This window comes from Chiloscyllium plagiosum, chromosome 40 (assembly GCF_004010195.1).
Source record: "Chiloscyllium plagiosum isolate BGI_BamShark_2017 chromosome 40, ASM401019v2, whole genome shotgun sequence".
NCBI classification, from domain to species: domain Eukaryota; kingdom Metazoa; phylum Chordata; class Chondrichthyes; order Orectolobiformes; family Hemiscylliidae; genus Chiloscyllium; species Chiloscyllium plagiosum.
The window spans coordinates 26,735,438-26,756,013 of NC_057749.1; the positions used below are offsets into that span (position 1 = coordinate 26,735,438).

Below are 20,576 nucleotides of genomic sequence, written 5' to 3' on the forward strand. Positions count from 1 at the left end.
CACTCACTCTGTCTCACTCACTCTGTCTCACTCTCTGACTCACTTTCTCTCTCACTCTCTCATGCTCTCTCACTGTCTCTCGCTTTCTCTCTTCTCACTCACTCACTCACTCACTCTCTCACTCACTCACTCACACTCTCTCTCTCTCACTCTCAATGGCAGTTTACTCTCTGTCTAACTTTCAAAACACCTGCTTCTTTATATCCCAAACATCAGATCATCTCATTGGTTCCAAGCTGAAAAACCAATAAATTCATCAGCATTCACTCTCTCTCAAAGGTGTACAGTACACACCTTCAACTTCATAACACTTCTCTCTCTCTCTCACTCTCAATGGCAGTTTACTCTCTGTCTAACTTTCAAAACACCTGCTTCTTTATATCCCAAACATCAGATCATCTCATTGGTTCCAAGCTGAAAAACCAATAAATTCATCAGCATTCACTCTCTCTCAAAGGTGTACAGTACACACCTTCAACTTCATAACACTTGGATGAAGAGACTGACTGTGTACAGGGGTGGTCCCCAATTTTATGAACATCAGACTTATGAATATTAGTACTAATTAATGTTCCTTCTTATGAACCTATACAGGGGTGTAAACATAAAGACGTAAGAATATTTCTTGATGACCAGCAGCCTTACATTGTGCCACATTTGTATTCCAACTAGTTTACAAATCAACTTGCAAATTGACTTCAAAATGAAATCCACTTACAACCTAGGTACTGCTGTAAATTTGTAGCAAATTTTGCTGATGATGGAAAGATGGATATGAAAGCAAATTGAGAATACCACGCCATGCCAAGAGGACCCCTCGTTATGTCTGCACTGAAGCTGGGAGAGAAGAAAAACAACTCAAAGAAGGGGAGAAAAAAGAAAAAGAACAGGTGGAGCTCTGGCTAAAGCAACCTCCTCCGCCATTACCTTGGATTACTGTAGAAGAACAGAAAAGCAGAATGTTATATTAAAAGAATCTGTGTGTCATCATGCATGAATTATAAAATAAGCTTGAGGGTGTAGTAAATTGATCTGGAAGGCAAATGGAATCTTTGACCTTTATTGCAAGGGCTGGACTCTAAAAGTAGACTTATTCCAGCTGTACAGACTATTGATGAGACCACACGTAGATTTATTGTGTGCAGGTTTTGTCTTCTTGAGGGATATACTTGCATTGGAAGCAGTTCAGAAAACATTCACTTGTCTGATTTTTATGGGAAGGGTTTGAGGAGGTTGGATTTATAATAACCGAAGTTTAACAGAATGAGAGGTGATTTGATTGAAATATATTTAGTTCTGAGGGGCTTTCAGTGTAGGATGCTCTTGAAGGGAGACATAATTTCAAAATAAGGAATTTTCCAACCAAGATGAGAAAAAATTAATCGGTTATTAGTCTTTGGAATTCTTTCCCCTAGTAGTGGTGATGAATTCATTAGGAAGAAAGAGTACTGCGGATGCTGGGGGTGAGGATCGAGTGTGGTGCTGGCAAAGCACAGCAGGTGAGGCAGCATCCGAGGAGCAGGAGAGTCGATGTTTCGGGCCTTTCCTGATAAGGGGCTTATACCTGAAACATTGATTCTGCTGCTCCTCAGATGCTGCCTCACCTGCTGTGCTTTGCCAGCACCAAACTCGTGGTTAATTCATTGCATATATTAAATGTTGAGTTCGACAAAGTTTTGATAATGATGGGGGTAAGGTATTTTGTTCTTTCATTGGTTGCGGGCATCGCTGACAAGACCAGCATTTATTGCCTATCCCCAATTACTCCTGAATAGAGGGAGGGCCAAGTAAAGTAAACGAATTTGAACTTGACACAAAAGCAAGATACTGTGGATGCTGAAAATATGAAGTAAAAATAGAAACAGCTGTAAATACTCACTGTGTCTAACAGAATTCTGATAAACATCATCTTTTTGTCCCTCCAAAAATGCTAGGCCAAGTATTTCTAGAATTTTCTATTTCAATTTAAATTTGAATGGTTAGAAGTTAGTATCTAATTGGCTATTGGAGAATATCTTTGGAATAGTTTAAAAATCTCAAGCAAGTAATTGCTTTAGAAGAATGAAATAAAATTTCAAAATTTGTACTAGCCAGTTATGAGTAATGAGGTTAACATTTTGGGAGGAGGACAATGCTGTTTTACTAATGGTATTATATGCTATTTATTTCCAGGTGCTATATTAACAGGACAATGACAGAATACAAATTGGTGGTCGTAGGAGCTGGTGGTGTTGGGAAGAGTGCTCTAACTATTCAGCTGATACAAAACCACTTTGTGGATGAATATGATCCAACTATAGAGGTAAGGCAAAAAAATATGTAAAATGCTCCTTGGAGACCAGAGTGTCAAATGGAATCTAGACAAGAAATAATTGTGGAGCTACCATACTAACTGTGCCTGTGGAGATTTAAATATAAGGAAATGAATTTAGACTCCCATGTTTACTTTAATCTTTTTTAGGTTTTACAAAACTCCAGTCCCTAAACAGCAAAAGTTGACTTTAATCTATAAAGTTATGTCATTAAACTCCCTGCTAATGACCACTATTAATGGGCTTGTTTTACTTTAATTTAATTACTCCAATTGATCTGTGAGGATAAACAATGGTTCAGAAAATGAGCTGGACCTTTCCCTTTTTGAAAACAAAAGCAATGGAGTGGTTCATGGCTTGTAGCTTAAGACTTGATTTGGAGCTTGATTTTTAACTGAAAAGTATGAAGTAGATAAGATGTCACAGTTATAAATAATAGGTGTGGAAGTTATAATGTTTAATGGGTAAGAAAAGATATGTAGAGTATGGGTAATGGTTTAAAACTTTCTTTATAGTCTTGCATTTATACTGAATGAAAGTAATTTATGTAGAATTTATTGTGTCAGAAGAATGCTTTTGCATGAAATGAAGATTACATTTAAAATCCAGCCTTTGACTGCTGGTGGGCCCAGGTTAAAATGTTTTTAATCAATCTGCTCAGATGTTATTACTGAACTCTGGATCAGGCAGGATTCGAACGTGTACCTCCTAGCTCAAATATAGGCACACGACCACTGCATCACAAGAGGTGTACTCATTTTAGTTTCTTTACTGGTAGCGCTTAATGGCAAAAACACCCCCACCATAATCTGCAATCTACAACCCTATAAAGATTAATAAGTGAAGCTTGCAAAAATTGTATCTGATCCCATGATGGAAACCACTTTAATTTGTTTGACAAGTGAGTAAAATTGGGAAAACAAAGAAAAGGTACAGCCTCTGAGATCTGCTGATGCCAGAATCTGTTTCCAGTCAATGGAGCCATCATCCAAATTACAGGAAATAAATTTTGCAAACGGCATTGTTTGGGAAATTACACTCCAATGATTGATCTTGCTCTGCTAATTAGTTAATCCAACCAGACCATAAAAGTCTTGTGCTTGAACACATTTCTGCCGAGTCATCTTAATTTATGGAGGGCAGATGTTGAGACAGTGGCGCAAGTAGTACCCTACAGGTTAGGGAGTGAGTAGACAGCTAGAGAAATGAAAATCAAATCAAGAGGATATTGTTTCTATTTAAACGATCATCCAATGTGCAAGGGTATAGTGAAAAGACAGGGGAATGACATTAAGTCATGATGTTCAGTTAGAGAGCTAGTATAGAACTATGGGCTGAATAGAGTTGAAAAATGTGGTGCTGGAAAAACACAGCAGGCCAGGCAGCATCCGACGAGCAGGAGAATCGACGTTTCGGGCATAAGCCCTTCTTCAGACTGAATAGCCTACTTCTGCACCATAACAATTCTGAGATTCTCAGACTTGTGGGGAAAATGGATTTCAGGCAAAGAGAAGGCAGATTAGAAGGATGACCAAAATCGTAGTAAGAGATAAACTTTAAGGAGCCTCTTTAAAGTCAAAAAGGGAGCTCAAGGTAGAGACTGGTTCATATATTTTTCTTTGAGGAACTAAGTTCAAGAATATGGTAGCTGTCAGTGTTGTGGTGAATAAGTGAGTTGGGTTAAAAGAAATAATTGCAAATCAAAACACAAATGCCACTTTCCTTATACAATCTAATCTTGAGTGCTAACAATTTCTTAATCCAAAAAGGCTGGAAATTTTAACTTTAAGATTATAAAGTATAAGGATATCTTATCTTTCTAAATGTTCTAATTTGCTTATTTAATCTTTTACCTACAGTACCTTTTTTTAGGCAATTACATGGAACGAAACCTGGAAAATATTTGAAATTTCCAATACAAAACAGACTTGAGTTGCGATTAGAAGTGTGGGCTTGTTTAACTTTTCTCAATAATTCTTATCCGTTTGATTTAACTCCTTCCACAAGGTGAAGAGAATTAAATTGATGCAAAGTACAACCGACTTGATTACCAACTCTACTTTCACTTTTCCACTGTGTAGGATTCCTACAGGAAACAGGTGGTTATTGATGGAGAAACCTGCTTATTAGATATTCTGGACACAGCAGGTCAAGAGGAATACAGTGCTATGAGAGATCAATACATGCGAACGGGCGAGGGTTTCCTCTGCGTCTTTGCTATCAATAACATAAAATCCTTCGAAGATGTCCATCTGTATAGGTTAGTATTATGTAAGGTTCAGAACTGAAAAAAAAAAACCTGGAACCAGATTTGTATTAGCTATTTAAAACAACAAAGGAATACAATTTCATTTTTTTTTGTAAGTGGAATTGTGAACATTTTCGTAATTTAAAAATTTCCCACTTAAGATTCTTGATAAGACTATTCTTTGAACACCAAATGGGATTTGTCAAGATTGGATACATAGGAACACAACCACCTTGCAAGTTCCCCTCCAAGTCGCACACCATCTTGATGTGGAAACATGACTGTTCCTTCAGTGTCACTGGGTCAAAATCGGGGAAATTTCTTCCTAACAGTACTGTTTCCTCTATCCCCAAGGTTCAAGAAGAGCAATTTAGGAACAGGCATTGAACGCTGTTCAGTCAGGGCCACGTCTCTTGGATACATTTTTAAAAAATATCCTTTTACCCAAATATTACTCTAGTCCTAAACATAAAGCCAGCATGCCAGTAGTCTTTCTGATGATTTTTATGTAGCAATGTTGATATCGTTGAATGATCTTTGGACTTGACCTTCAGCTCCTTTGGATCCTCTTTTGTTTTTCACTGTTTGTCATTTAGAAAGTACCCCATTGTATTCTATACTGAAATATGTTTGCCACAGTTTTGTGTCTTCTTTTAATTTATTGATAGCTCTGTGTAATTTAACACTCTCATCTGCGCTGCTTAATTGTGACTGTTTTTGTTGTAAAATTTGGATGTAGCTTTCTATGTCGTCATCTATTACATTAATAAATACCAAAAATAATTGAGACCCTATCACAGATCTTTGCGAGGTATCAGTACACACATCCTGCCAATTTAAACACCTATCTGTTATTCTGACTGTTTGTAAAATTATAGCTGTTTTACAATTCCTGATACAGTATTTGTCACTCTTTACTGTTATTTTCTTCATTACTGTTACTTTGTTTGGCCTCATTATCAAAATGCTGACGAGCATAGGAATAGAACCTGATTAACTTTTAAGATAACATGATAATTGCAACATCATAACATGAATGGGAAACATATTATAGATCTTAGCAAACATTTTTTCCCAGGAATAAGTTGTGTGTAAAAGGTGCCTTTCAAATTGCATAGAACATTATAGCGCAGTAAAGGCCCATTGGCCCTCTGTTGAGCCAACCTTTGGAACCAATCTGAAGCTCATCAAATCTACACTATTCCACTTTCAACCATATCTTTATCCAATGACCATTTAAATGCCCTTAAAGTTAGCAAATCTACTACTGTTGCTGCTCCTTTCCCCTACTACTCTCACAGTAAAGAAACTACCTCTGACATCTGTCCTAAATCTATTACCCCTCAATTTAAAGCTATGTCCCCTTGTGATAGCCATTACCATCCAAAGGAAAAGGCTCTCACTGTTCACCCTTTCTAACCCTCTGATTATCTTGTATGTCTCAATTAAGTCACCTCTCAACCTTCTAATGAAAACAGCCTCTAGTCCCTCAGCCTATCCTCATGAGACCTTCCCTCCATATCAGGCAACATCCTGGTTAATCTCCTCTGCATCCTTTCCAAAGCTTCCACATCCTTCCTATAATGCGGTGACCAGAAATGTACACAATACTCCAAGTGTAGGCGCACTAGAGCTTTGTACAGCTGCAACATTACCTTGTGGCTCCAAAACTCAATCCCTCTACCAATAAAAGCTAACACACTGTATGCTTTCTTAACAACCTTGTCAACCTGGCTGGCAACTTTTGGGGGGATCTCTATACATGGACAGGGAGATCTCTCTGTTCATCTACACTACCAAGAATCTTACCATTAGCCCTGTACTCTGCGTTCCTGTTGCTCCTTCCAAAGTGAATAAACTCACACTTTCACATTAAACTTTATTTGCCCAGCTCTGCAGCTTATCTATGTCCCTCTGTAACCTGCAACATCCTTCAGCACTATCCACAACTCCACCAACTTCAGTGTCATCCACAAATTTACTAACCCATCCTTCTACACCCTTATCCAGGTCATTTATAAAACTGACAAACAGCAATGGCCCCAAAACAGATCCTTGCGGTACATCACTAGTAACTGAACTCCAGGATGTACATTTCCCATCAACCACCACCCCCTGGCTTCTTTCAACTAGCCAATTTCTGATCCAAACCGCTAAAACACCCTCGATCCCATGCCTCAGTATTTTGTACAATAGCCCTACCGTGGGGTACCTTGTCAAACACCTTACTGAAATCCATACACCACATCAACCACTTTACGCTCATCCACCTGTTGATCACCTTCTCAAAGTACTCCATAAGGTTTGTGAGGCACGACCTACCCTTAACAAAACCGTGTTGACTATCCCTAATCAACTTATTCCTTTCAAGATGATTATAAATCCTATCTCTTATAAATTATTTCCAACAGTTTACCCACAACCGAAGTAAGGCTCACAGGTCTATAATTAACAGGGTTGTTTCCACTCCACTTCGTGAACAAGGGAACAACATTTTCTATCCTCCAGTCTTCTGGCACTATTCCTGTAGACAGTGACGACATAAAGATCAAAGCCAAAGGCTGCAATGTCCTCCCTGGCTTCCCAGAGAATCCGCCCCAGGGGACTTATCTATTTTCACACTTTCCAAATTGCTACCACTTCCTCCTTGTGAATCTCGATCCTATTTAGTCTACTAACCTGTATCTCAGTATTCTCCTTGACAACGTTGTCTTTTTTGATGTGAACACATACGAAAATATTCATTTAGCGCTTCTCCTATCTCCTCAGACTCCACGTTCAACTTTCCACTATTGTCCTTGATTGACCCTAATCTTACTCTAGTCATTCTTTTATTCCTGATGCTTAGAGATTTAGAGTTTTCTTTGATCCTATCTGCTAATGACTTCTCATGTCCCCTCCTGGCTCTTCTTAGCCAGGAAAGACCTAAAGAGAGACCTAATTTGTAACTCTCAAGCACCCTAACTGAGCCTTCACATCTCATCCTAAATAAGCTGCCGCCTTCCTCTTGACAAGAGATTCAACTTTTCTAGTAGATCATGGCTCCCTCACTCAATCACTTCCTTCCTGCCTGACAGGTACATACTTATCAAGGACACACAATAGCTGTTCCCTGAATAAGCTCCTCATTTCAATTGTGCCCATCCCCTGCAGTTTCCTTCCCCATCCTAATTCTTGCCTAATTGCATCATAATTGCCTTTCCCCAGCTATAACTCTTGCCCTGCGGTAAACATAACCGAGTTGTGGTCACTATTACCAAAGTGCTCACCTACCTCCAAATCTAACACCTGGCCGGGTTCAATACCCAGTACCAAATCCAATGTAGCCTCACCCTGGTTGGCCTGTCTACATACTGCATCAGGAAACACTCCTGCACACATTGGACTAAAACTGAGCCGTGTAAAGTACTCGAACAATTGTTTTTCCAGTCAATATTTGGAAAATTGAAGTCCCCCATAACAGCTACTCTGTTACTCTCGCTCCTATCCAGATTCATCTTTGCTATCCTTTCCTCTACATCTCTGGAACTATTTGGAGACCCATACAAAACTCCCTCCTTTCCTGTTTCTAATCTCAGCCCATACTACCTCAGTAGACAAGTCCTCAAACATCCTTTCTGCCACCATAATACTGTCCTTGACTAACAATACCACGCCTCCACCTCTTTTACCACCTTCTCTGTTCTTACTGCAACATCTAAATCCCGGAACCTGCAACAACTATTCCTGTCCCTGTTGTGTCCATGTCTCCGAAATGGCCATGACATCGAAGTCCCAGGTACCAATCCATGCTGCAAGTTCACCCACCCTTATTCCAGATGTGCCTGGTGTCGAGGTAGACCCACTTCAAACCAGCTTCCTGCTTGCTGGTGCACTCCTGTGACCTTGAAACCTTATTTCTGACCTCACTACTCTCAGCGTCTTGGATCCCTGCTGAATTAATTTAAATCCTTCTGAAGAGCATTAGCAAGTTCCCCCCCCGGATATTGGTACCCCTCTGGTTCAGGTGTAGACTATCCTGTTTGTAGAGGTCCCACCTACCCCAGAATGAGTCGCAATTATCCAGGTATCCAAAACACTCCATCCTGCACCATCGCTGTAGCCATGTATTCAACTCCTCTCTCTCCCTATTCCTGGCCTCGCTAACACATGGCACAAGTAACAAACCAGAGATAAAATTCGTGTTTGTGATAGTTCTAAGCTTCCACCCTAGCTCCCTTAATTTCCCCATCCCTACCACCCTCCTCTCACTTATCTCTCCACCCTTCAGGCTCTCTGCCTGTATTCCTGATGAAGGGCTTTTGCCCGAAACGTCGATTTTACTGCTTTTTGGATGCTGCCTGAACTGCTGTGCTCTTCCAGCACCACTAATCCAGAATCTAGTTTCCAGCATCTGCAGTCATTGTTTTTACCTATGTCGTTAGTGCCTATCTGGACCATGACTTGGGGGTGCTCCCCCTCCCCCTCAAGGATCCCGAAAACACAATCCTAAGCACCTGGGAGGCAACACACCAACCGTGAGTCTCTCTCGTTCCCACAGAACCTCCTAACTGTCCCTCTAACTATGGACTCCCTAATGACTAATGCTCTACTCTTCTCCCTGCTTCCCTTCTGAGCAACAGGAACAGACTCTGAGCCATTGTTTACTCCTGGTAAGTCATTTTCACCCGGCCCCCAACAGTATCCAAAACAGTATACTTGTTATTGAGGGGATTGGCCACAGGGGATCTCTGCACTATCTGCCAGTTTACTTTCCGTCCCCTGACTGTAACCCATCTGCGTTTTTCTTGTACCTGAGGTGTGACTACCTCCCTATAACCCCCTCTGCCACCCGTCTGATCCAAAGTTCATCTAGCTCCAGCTCCAATCCCTAACGCAGTTTTCAAGGTACTGATGTTGGGTGCACTTCCTGCAGATGAAGTCATCAGGGACACTAGTGGTGACCCTTAACTCCCACATTCTGCAGGAGGAACATTCACACTATTCTAAATTCCCAAAGAGACTATTGAAAAAAAAAAGAAAAAAAAAGTCACCTTACCAATCCAGGGCACAAAACTGTTGGTTAGAGGAGGAAGATGGATAGGAGACACTACCTAAGTAGTGTTTCGGGTAACACAACAACCCAAATATATTACTTCACTTAGCAGTCCCGTGTCCACTCCTGCTCAGTGTGTGCTCCACCTATGTATGAGGTAAGTTTTTAAAGTAGTCACTTCCTGCTGCTAAGCAAAAATGGAGAGCCCCGATGCTTGAAGTAACCTTTTAAAGCGGTCATTTACCTTCTCGGCAGCCTCCTGGTCATCACTCTCGCTCTTCCTGCTGCTAATCAAAATTACCTTATTGTTTATCCACCACTTGGATTTGATGTATAGAGAAGATACAAAAACCTTTTTTTTTTCTGACCAAGAAATGTTTCTCCCTCTTGTCTGCCTTTGTTATGAGGTACAGATTGTTGTAGTGAGCATGATTCCATTGCCTGTATCCTACAGACCCCATCCAGGTGAACGTTCTTGTGTGTGAACCTAGACAGGTGACTCTGCCCTGACTACCCAATTATAAAGAGATATACAGACAACCCTAATCATCGTCTTAATGTTTATCCACAAATAAATGAGCAAGAGGAAAATCTGATTTTCCCCACTATTTCTAGTGTGTGGCGCCAAGGCCAATTGCCCTAAATCACAGATGTGGGATAAACTCTGGGACCTCTGGTCTCTTGCTCTGAATTGCATTGAGGTTGTCACCTGAGCTGTCGCAGAAGCTAACTAGTTTTAGTTAGAGAAGAATGATGAACTGTTCTTGTGCAAGCAATTATAATCTGTTGCAGTGGTTACAACTAAAGCTATAATTTGGTGTATTTGCTCCAAATGTACTTTGAGGAAGAATCCAGAAGCTGTTCTAGCAACTGTTCACATTAATAAAATGCAAACAAAACTTCCATTATCTTTTATCTTCTCTAGAGAGCAAATTAATCGAGTGAAAGACTCGGACGATGTTCCCATGGTATTAGTTGGAAATAAGTGTGACCTTCCAGCACGGACTGTGGACACTAAACAAGCACAGGAACTAGCAAAAAGTTATGGAATCCCCTTCATAGAAACATCAGCCAAAACTCGACAGGTAAAACCAATTTTTTAGCAGTGGGAAGGAAGATTTCAGGAAAGCCACATCAATTATAATGTCTACAATGAATACTATAAATCTCTTTATTCCCTCTTCCTGTGCTTGAGAACCTGGTGCCATTGCATAATTTTGTATTTTGCTGATGCTCCTGTGCATTGATTGAGTATCCTCTATCTGTTCTTGCATTAAAGTTTGATGGTACTTCAAATTGACTGGTTCAGTTTCATTGGAGTTTACTCTACTTGCACCAAATTGTACTTGTGAGACTTGCTATGATGCCTGACTTGCATATACAGGATTTGTGCAGTTGATTACAAGATAAATATGAAAATGATAAAAACTGGATGCTAAGAAAATCTGTGTTTACTAGTAGTCAACTAGAAAATCCCTATAAATCGAGTACCCCTGTGACAGTAGTGCAGTATACAAGCACTACTTAATAAATAAATGTTGGTGCCTTTTTATAACCAATGTTTCCCTGCCTGGTGGGGTAGGCAGGTTTCCTGCTTCAGGCTTCCTCAATCTGTACTTGTTCAGTTGCTTAGTCTTGTGAGAGTGGCTGGTATGTAACAAGCCATACTATGTAGGTCCTTAGACTACAAAGCCAAATTTTTGTTTCAAAAACTGTACAGTGTATGCATTAGCATGAAATCAAAACAAACCTCTTGGGTGCAATCTTTTAAGAAAACTGATACTTGGGGATGAAGTATTCTAGAGTATAGGAATGAAAATATATACTTGTATGTCAAGTTCAATTCTCTGAGACTGTATGTTCTGTTTAGTTATCAAAGTTGAGACATATACAGTAATGGGTCCAGTTGCCTTGCTAATTCTGTGGAAACATATGTGTTCACTCTAAGCTACAGCAGTCCAAGACTTTAATTGCCCTGATTCTCTCCTCAGCTTTTCTTCAAATGTTTTATTTAGTTTCTCTAGTAATGTGGGCTCAACAACCAAGTCCCAGCTTTCTTTATTTGAACATTTTGTTTTGCACATGTTGGTTGTGGATTACATTAAGTTGAGTTGGCTATTGGAGAGGATCTGACTATCGGAAAGTGGGATAGCTAATTAGATAGTTAAATTAATTAACTTCTGGCTTCACAACCAACCAGCTAATCTTGAAGTCTACCTAATAAATCCCCCTTTTTTTGTTTTTAACATGGATGAGACAATATGGCTCAGTATTTCCAATGGTCCAATTGATAAAGACAATCTGCCATTTTATAGCACTTTTGACCTTGGTAAAAAATAAACACAGTTGCTCTTTGCTAGACCACCGCAAGTGGCCTACAGTCTCAAGTCCAGGATCTTAAGTACATTTTAGCTTTAAATTTCATTTTCCCAACTAAAAGCTTCCTCTGAAATATGAATAGAAACTATAAAATAAGACAATAATCATCACATCCATAGAATGGTGACACCCATGCCATCTTTGTCATTACAATATTTTTTACATTCTGTTTCTCAATACTACATCTTGGTGCAACCCTGACAGCCACAACCAAGTGAAGGCTGTCTGCTAAATGGTGTGCACTATGTTTTGACAAAGTGATACACAGGACGCTGTTAAATAAGACAAGGGTCTGTGGTATTAGGGACAAAGTACTGGCAGAGATAGAGGATTGGCTGACTGGTAGCAGAAAATGGGGATAAATATGTCTTTTCAGGATAGTAGCCAGTGACTAATGGAGTTCCACATGGATCAGTGTTGGGACCAAAACTATTCACATTATACATTACTGGTCTGGATAAAGGAATAGGAGGGATTGTTGCTAAGTTTTCAGGTGACAAAATAAGCGGAGGGACAGGTAGTGTTGAGGAAGTGAGGAGGCTGCAGAAAAGCTTCAACAGGATATGAAATTGGGCAGAGAAGTGGCACCTGTAATACAATGTGAGCAAGTGTGAGGTTATGCACTTTGGTAGGAAAAACAGAGGCATAGATTATTTTCTGAATGGGGCAAGACTTTAGAAATCTGAAGCACAAAGGGACTTTGGAGTCCAAGTTCAGGATTCTCTTAAAGTTAACATACAGATTCAGTTAGCAATAAGGAAGGCAAATGCAATGTTAGCATTCATTTCAAGAGGGTCGAAACAAGAGCAGAAGTGCTGAGGCTGTATAAGGCTCTGGTCAGACTGCATTTGGAATATTGTGAGCAGTTTTGGGCCCAGTATCTAAGGAAGGATGAGCTGGTGTTAGAGGGGGTTCAGAGGAGGTTTGCAAGAATGATCTCAGGGATGAAGGGCTTGTCATATGAGAGCAGGTGAGGACTCTGCATCTGCACTGGATGAAGTTTAGAAGGATATGGGGGGGATCTGATTGAAATCTACAGAACACTGAGATTCCTGGATACAGTGGCTGTGGGGTGAAGATGTTTCCACTAGTAGGAAAGACTAGGACCAGAGGGCACAGCCTCAGTGTGAAAGGGGGACCCTTTAGAACTGAGATGAGAGGACTTTCTTCAGCGAGAGGGTGGTGAATCTGTGGAACTCATTGCCACAGCAGGTTGTGGAGGCCAAGTCACTGAGTGTATTTAAGACAAATATAGTGGATCGAAGGTTACAATGAAAAGACAAGAGAATGGAGTTGAGAAACATATCAGCCATGATTAAATGTGGAGCAGGCTCAATGGGATGATTGACCTAATTCTGCTCATATACCTTATACCCTGTTGCTTGAGAAAAGTTTGGTTACTGTCCTATGATGGTCAGAGTCCAAGAAGGCTTAAACCTCTGATGGTTTCTTGCTCAGTATGGTTGCCTCCAGCAGATGAGTTCAAGGAGGGTGCAATGGGACACTGGCAGAGAGGAGTGACAACACATCCTGAGAGCACTGTGTCAGGTGACACCTCAGGGTGGTTTGCAAAAGCTGCTCAGTCCATAGTGACACCTCACTATCTTCAACCGAAAGGTCACCTACAGGAAGATTGGGCTGTCTCATCTTTTTCTTGCCTATCAACTGATGTTCAGAGCCCTTAGCGAAAGAGATGGAGCCAGATGTTGATGCCAAATAAATATGGTGCCAGCACTTTCTATCCCATGAGACAACCTGCTGCTTGTATTCCCTGTAATGATTAGCCAAGCATCTTGCACATAAATAGGTAATTGGCAGATCAGGCAGCATCCGAGGAGAAGGAAAATCGATGTTTCTGGAAGGAGCCCTTCATCAAAAGCACCTGTTGTGCTTTTCCAGCACCACTCTAATCTTGACTAATCACTAGTGCCCTAATGCATTTAGCCAGAGACCCCTGCTCAGGCTACCAACTGGCTACAATAAAATGGGTCTTCATTATTGAAAAAATATTGTTTGTATGATGTAAGAGTAATGCAAGAATAAAAAAAAAAATCATTCATTATAATGGTGTTGCTGGCTAAGTCACCATCTATTGCCCATCCTAGAGGACAGTTAAGAGTTAATCACAATGCTGTGGGTCTGGAATCACATGTAGTCCAGACCAAGTAAGAAAGGCAGTTTCTTTCCCTAAAGGACATTCGTGAACCAGATGGGTTTTTCCAACAATCAGCTACGCTTTCGTCGTCTTCATTAGACTCTTATTTCCAAATTTGTATTGAATTCAAACTCCATCATCTGCCATGGCATATTTGAATCTGGGTACACACATTGCCTAGATCTCTGGAGTAATGATCCAGCAATAATATCAGTGGGTCAATGCCTCCCCTATATTGTCTCATGCTACGAGGCATGAAAGAAAATATATTCCTGAGGATAAAAACAATTTTAAAATTTCAGTTGTTTGTAGTATGTGAATGCTGCTGGCTAGTGCTCATCCTTATCTGTGAAATGGGCAGTGAGCTAACTTCTTGACCACTGCAGTTTAGATATACAGCCAACCAGGCTGCCTGGGCAGGAAGTTCCAGAATTTTGATGCAGTGACTGTGAGTGAATGTAGTTTCAAGTCAGGATGGTATGTAGTTTAGAGGTCCCCTGTAGGTGGAGGTGCTCTCATACATCCCATGTCTTTATCCTCCTCCACAGTATAAATCATCAATTTCTTTATCTTTATTTGCTGTAAAAAAAAAAGTAAATCCAGGTTTAACTACTTAAAGCTTGCTATTTCTGATCCTCCCTTTAATCAAGCATTGAAATGTGAATCAAACCTTTATCTGATTTGTATACTTAATCTCATTGTAACTATGAATGTAAACCTAATTTTCTTTCTTGTTTTCACCACTAATTCATATCCTTACAATTCCAGGGCGTGGAAGATGCATTCTACACATTGGTGCGAGAAATTCGCAAATACAAAGAGAAGATCAGTAAAAATGGTAAAAAGAAGAAAAAACCATCCAAAAAAAAGTGCATAATTCTTTAAAAGTAAAATGTGCAAGACTTTGTGATTCAAAACTTCAAGGATTTTGTATCAGACAAGGAAGAAAACAATTTGGAGTATAACATCTCCTCCCCAATGAAAAGGAACAAATGCAGAAAAAAAACAGAACTAGAAATGTTGCATTTAAAGATCCAGGTTCTCGTGTTGCAGTTTATTTACAATGTGAGGCAAAAAGTGTGTGGAAACTATTCAGCTTTCGCAATGCCAGATATATTTTAACACTGCCATTTTTAATTAGGACATCAAATATTAAATAATGAGAAAATCATCAGAACACTGGATTCCAATGCTGACATAAAACATTGATCTTTCTAGTCTATAAAGAAAACATGCGTGGCTTGGCAAATTCCAAATTTTAAATCAAACACCATGCAGATTAAAAGGTGCTCAGATTTTTTAAAAATTTGGTCTGACGACTAACATAAAGAAAACATACAAGTCAACTTTTTGCACAGTACATTGCCACAGCAGCTGAGTGAAGAATTTACACAATCAGTAAGATGCAGTATGTGCTACATCACTTTAGTTTGCTGGCCCAAACATCTATTTCTGTGTCATCCCAAACACCTGTCCAAGCATAGGTTCCACATAAACAAACCCTAAATGTTAGTTGTGCTGGTGCTGTCAAGAAATAAATAGCTATGATTGTTAAGGCAAATATCAAAAGAGCTAAAGATCTTAAACATGAGTTTTCATGGGTATTATCTAGATATCCAAGAAACCGAAACCTGACTTAAGTTCAGACAGGTAGTAGACGTGGTAAGTAAATGTGGCTGTTTTTATGTATTTGTGCCAAATTTGTGAGCTGTTTCAAATGGTAACTGTTTTGGAAGAATGCTGGCTCATGGATGCAGTGGTTGGATTTGGGCCTCCTGCTATCGTCCATTGATTGCCAGTTCTCAACTTGGATCAGTCAATAGAACGTACAGCCAGAGCACAGTCACTTCAAATATCAGGAAATGCAGTTCGATTGCATAACATCCCATTCTATATAATTTCTGGAAACTGTTCAGAATGCTGTTAATCATGGTTATAAAATCTGCCTTAAGTTGTTCCTTCTTTTAAAATACTGTCTCATTTGTTTGTAGTGAAAGGCAGCAATAAACAGATTTTCTTAAACAAAGAAGATAAGTACATTAAGTAATTGGTGAACAGCTGTCACTGCATGTTACACACATCTTGCTAATCTCCAAATATAATAAAGCCATGTAAAATCAAACTGAACAAATCCTTGCTTTAAGAATATTGTACAATGTTCCAATTTATTATACTAACATTCTCATGCAAAAATGATCAACGATTTATTAAGTGATGCTGCATATCCAGGAATGCCAATTGTTCATGCCAAACTACAGCACGTCTTTGGTCTCTTTGTGTATCTATGCAGGGAGCCATAGAAATGGGAATTTTCTTTCCAAATTAGTGCTTAGTCAGGGTGGGGAAATCACTTAACTGGTCAGCTGAAATTTCTTTACCAAATTATTCCCTTTTTATAGCTGGTAATTCAAGGCAATCCTGCAAATATTCTTCAATCTGAGCAAAAAGTTAGCTGCTGTAGCCAATGAGGTGTCATTGTAAAACTCCAGTTGCAAAAGTTGTGATATTTGAAGAACCACCATGTTTCCTCCTTTTGGTGCACTGGATTATGAGCACTGTGCAACTTTGGTCATCTCCTCCATACCCAGTATAATGTCTATATCGTGTATGTGGTAGGTCAACCATTTGATTTGCTCCTTATCTGATCTACCAGTGGACATGGACAATAACTATTTATTCTACAGATTGAGTCTTGGTGACACCAGTAACAAATGATATTGAAATGTTTCAGGCAGGGAAGGTTGGTTTTAGATGTGAGAGTTGATTCAAACCCCTAAAACTAATCCTGCCTTTTCCTGGGTATCACTGGAGGAGGCTTCCAAGGCAAGTGAGCACACTCTTTGGCTCTTTTTGGGAAAATAAAGATACTTGAAAAGCCAATTAAACACTGTTTTAACCCTCAATTCTGAGTTCAACAGCCAGAACATCTGACCAGTCAGAAACCTGCCATGATCGGTGAGCTGAGTGCTGAGCAGAATTAACTTCTTCATTGAAGCTGATGAAGGTGGTAAGGCTTTGATAAGTGAAACTGGAGCATTTCAAAATGGGAAATAGTTGTACATAACACTCTCTGAGAGAAAAAGTGTTATCATTGTCAGACAAATGATTTCTAACTTCCTGAAAGGCACTTCACTTTACTAGCTTTGCACTTATTTTCAGCTGCCAGTCTTTGAAATGGCATAGGAACAGGTTTATGTAGCTTTGTGTTGCACCTGAGATATTGGAGAGGAAGGCGCAACATGAAGCTGCAGCATCAGCTGCCTTCTCTTCAACAACATGGTCATCCACAGAGCAGTGGGGATGGCTACTGAACCCTAGAGACGACCTTTGCCCAATCCAACACATTCTACAAGTAGATCAGCTTCCAGTATCTCCCAGTGCTTCAGGCATTTGAGGTAGGACAATACTGATATCTATAGTCTCCTGGAACAAGATTCCATCCCAATGCTACGTTGGCAGTGTGTGATAAGCTGTGTGTCATCAGAGAACTATTCCTCCTTACTATCTGCTGGTTCTCTGTCTCTACAACAAAAGTCAATCAGTGTGTAATGTTCTGAATGGAGAGGATGGAAGGGAAACATTTGTGGAGAGTGTGATGTGGTTGTGGGAGGGCAATGAGGTGGGTGTGACAATTGGCTGCTTCCATGGTAATGTGATGTGTCTGCAGAAAGACAAAATGAATAATGTTGCAAGGTGTGCCTTGAGAGTGCTATGCAGGAGATTGATGGAAACATTATGGGGCTTGAAAACTGGGAGTGTTATGCCCATTTGCCATGCTCTTCTGAGAGCCTGGATTTTTTTTTCGAAGCTTTGTCTTAAGGTTGGAGACATCACATTTGTTGACTTCCTCAATCAATCCCATCATGTCTCCTTGATTTGAGGGACCCACCTTCTATTTTTAGAAACATTCACCTCACCACAACCCCTCAATCCCATAGTTGGTTCTCCAGCTAAGTGAGATCCCTTTGAACGATTTTTCCAGGTGTCTTCTCTATTCTTGCAACCTCATAAATCCATGTGCTGGTAAACTGTATTAATCGATGCTGTGGTTCTTTTTAATTGAAAAAACCTTTCCTTTGACAGAATGGAGGCATTATCTTGCATGCTTTCCAGGATGGTTAATACATCTGGAGCAAGAGGCTAAGGTTGTTGCCTAGTTAAAATTTGGCAAAGCTGCTCGAGCTATCAACAGGTTCCATAAAATGGTCCTGCTATTTGTGCAGGTGCCAAGTTGGGAAATTTCCACCTGCTAAGTCAGTTTGATTTTTTTTTAACCAGCTATATGATATTTAATTCTGTCTAAATTTAGTCACCTTAGTTTATGCCCTAATGCAAAGTCATTTTTTTGTACAGTATATTACATCTAGTGACACACTGAAAGCAGTTGTCCCTTTATGAAGACAGTGCTGTGATAACAGTAGTCTAGGTAACATGAAATAATACTTTTATTGTCTACATGTGGTTAAAAAAGCTAATGTTTACATTTTTTTGTTGTGAATGATAAACTTCACAAAAATGTGTTTGGTAGGTTTGTATGTTATGGAAACTTTTCACTTTTGGTCCTCAATGACAATTCACATGATTATACTAATTGTGACATTGAGGTGAAATAGCTGTTTAAATCTCCTCATTTTGTGAAGTTGGATTTTTAGTGTCTTATCACATTCTCAAACACTTAAGAGCTAATGAATTAGTTTTGAAGTGCTGTTGTTACAGATGGGAAAATTTGGCAACTGTATTCCTAACAAATCTTAGATGAGGTTAGTAGGCCACTGAAAAAAGTCTGCCTGCTCTTTGAATAAAACCATGCATATTTCCTTTCAAGCTGAATTGGAGCCGATGTTAAACATATTCCCCAAAAGCTGATGCCTATAAACTTAGCACTCCCCAAATTCAGCACTCAGGTGGCAGTGTAGGTTGTGTGCTGTGTCCTGAGAGTCCTAACAAGATGACTTGATCAAAGACATGTTTAAGACATGTCTTCCTCCTCATTTTATACAGCTATTGCTGTGATACTTCTGGAAAAGATGTGTTATTTAGAGGAATGTCCCATGTCATTTATGTGCAAAGAATGTACCTTTTAAAAATATGTAGAAGAATGAATCTTTAGACAAGTGCATTGGGAAAACTGACAAAAAGCAACAAGTGTTATACAACAATAAACTTTTTTTAAAGTTGAATCCAATGTTTACTTCATTACTTTATCTTTTTCAATAATACTCAATTCAAGTTTTCTTCTCGCCTGATTTGCTAAAATTTAACTCCAATTTTAGCCAATCTTTTCAAGCCATTTTATTTCCCTCTGATTTTAAATTTACTGATCACATTGTTCTAAATTATTTAACCTATCTCACAGAAGGAGGCCAGATAGTGTCAGCTCCCTCTAGACCAATCCAGTCTGCCCCACACTCCATTGCTTGGTTCATCCATCCAATCCAATCTCCTTTTGTGATCATTGACTGTTTACACTTTCAATATCTTTTTGTGGGCAGCAAATTCTAAGTCATTATTATCTGTGGTGTAAAAAAAGATAATTTTCACATTTTCCCCCTGCTGCACTTGCTAAAAAAAAGAGACCTTGGAGTGTAGGTTCAAAGCTCCTAGAAAGTAGAGTCGCAGATACATAGGATAGTGAAGAAGGTGTTTGATATGCTTTCCTTCAATGGTCAGAACATTGAATATAAAAGTTGGGAAGTCATGTTGCGGCTGTACAGGACGTTGGTTAGGCCACTTTTGGAATATTGCATGCAATTCTGGTCTTCTTCCGATGTTGTGAAACTTTAAAGGGTTCAGAAAAGATTTACAAGGATGTTGCCAGGGTTGGAGGATTTGAGCTACAGGGGGAGGGTGAATAGGCTGGGGCTGTTTTCCCTGTAACGTCAAAGGCTGAGAGGTAACCACAGAGAGGTTTATAAAATCATGAGGGACATGGATAAGATAAATAGACACAGTTTTTTCCCTGGGGTGGGGGGAGTCTAGAACAAGAGGGCATAGGTTTAGGGTGAGAGGAGAAAGATATAAAAGAGATCTAAGGGGCAACATTTTCACGCAGAGGGTGGTGAATGTATGCAATGAGCCGCCAGAGGAATTGGTGGATGCTGGTAAAATTGCAACATTCAAAAGGCATCTGCATGGGTATATGAATATGAATGGTGTAGAGGGATATGGGCCAAGCGCTGGCAAATGGGACTAGATTAGGTTTGGATATCTGGTGGGCAAGGACGAGTTGGACGAAGGGTCTGTTTCCATGATGTACATCTCTATGACTCTGAGTTCCAAGCTCTGGTTGTGGCACAAGAACTTTCCCAATCCTCTTGCTCCCATTTATGTTGCCATTCCCATGTCCTTTCGAGGTATCTTGTTTCTGTGGACCCCCTTTATATTACAATTAATATATCGACTTAATCTCCAAAGCCCATGACTAAAAACTATAATGCTCGGGATGGC

At 39.8% G+C, this 20,576-nt stretch overlaps 1 protein-coding gene across 2 annotated transcripts in view; it reads left to right on the forward strand.

The window, feature by feature from the left end:
• The window catches only part of LOC122542641 (GTPase HRas-like), a 33,464-nt gene extending 14,155 nt beyond the window's left edge, over positions 1-19,309 (forward strand). For both annotated transcript variants that reach the window (XM_043680637.1, XM_043680636.1), the window contains 4 exons: positions 2,173-2,302; positions 4,394-4,572; positions 10,521-10,680; positions 14,898-19,309. In XM_043680637.1, coding sequence (XP_043536572.1) covers positions 2,192-2,302; positions 4,394-4,572; positions 10,521-10,680; positions 14,898-15,014 — 567 coding nt within the window. In that variant the 5' untranslated portion in view covers positions 2,173-2,191 and the 3' untranslated portion in view covers positions 15,015-19,309. The remainder of the gene's footprint in view (positions 1-2,172; positions 2,303-4,393; positions 4,573-10,520; positions 10,681-14,897) is intronic.
• Positions 19,310-20,576: the final 1,267 nt, after the last annotated feature.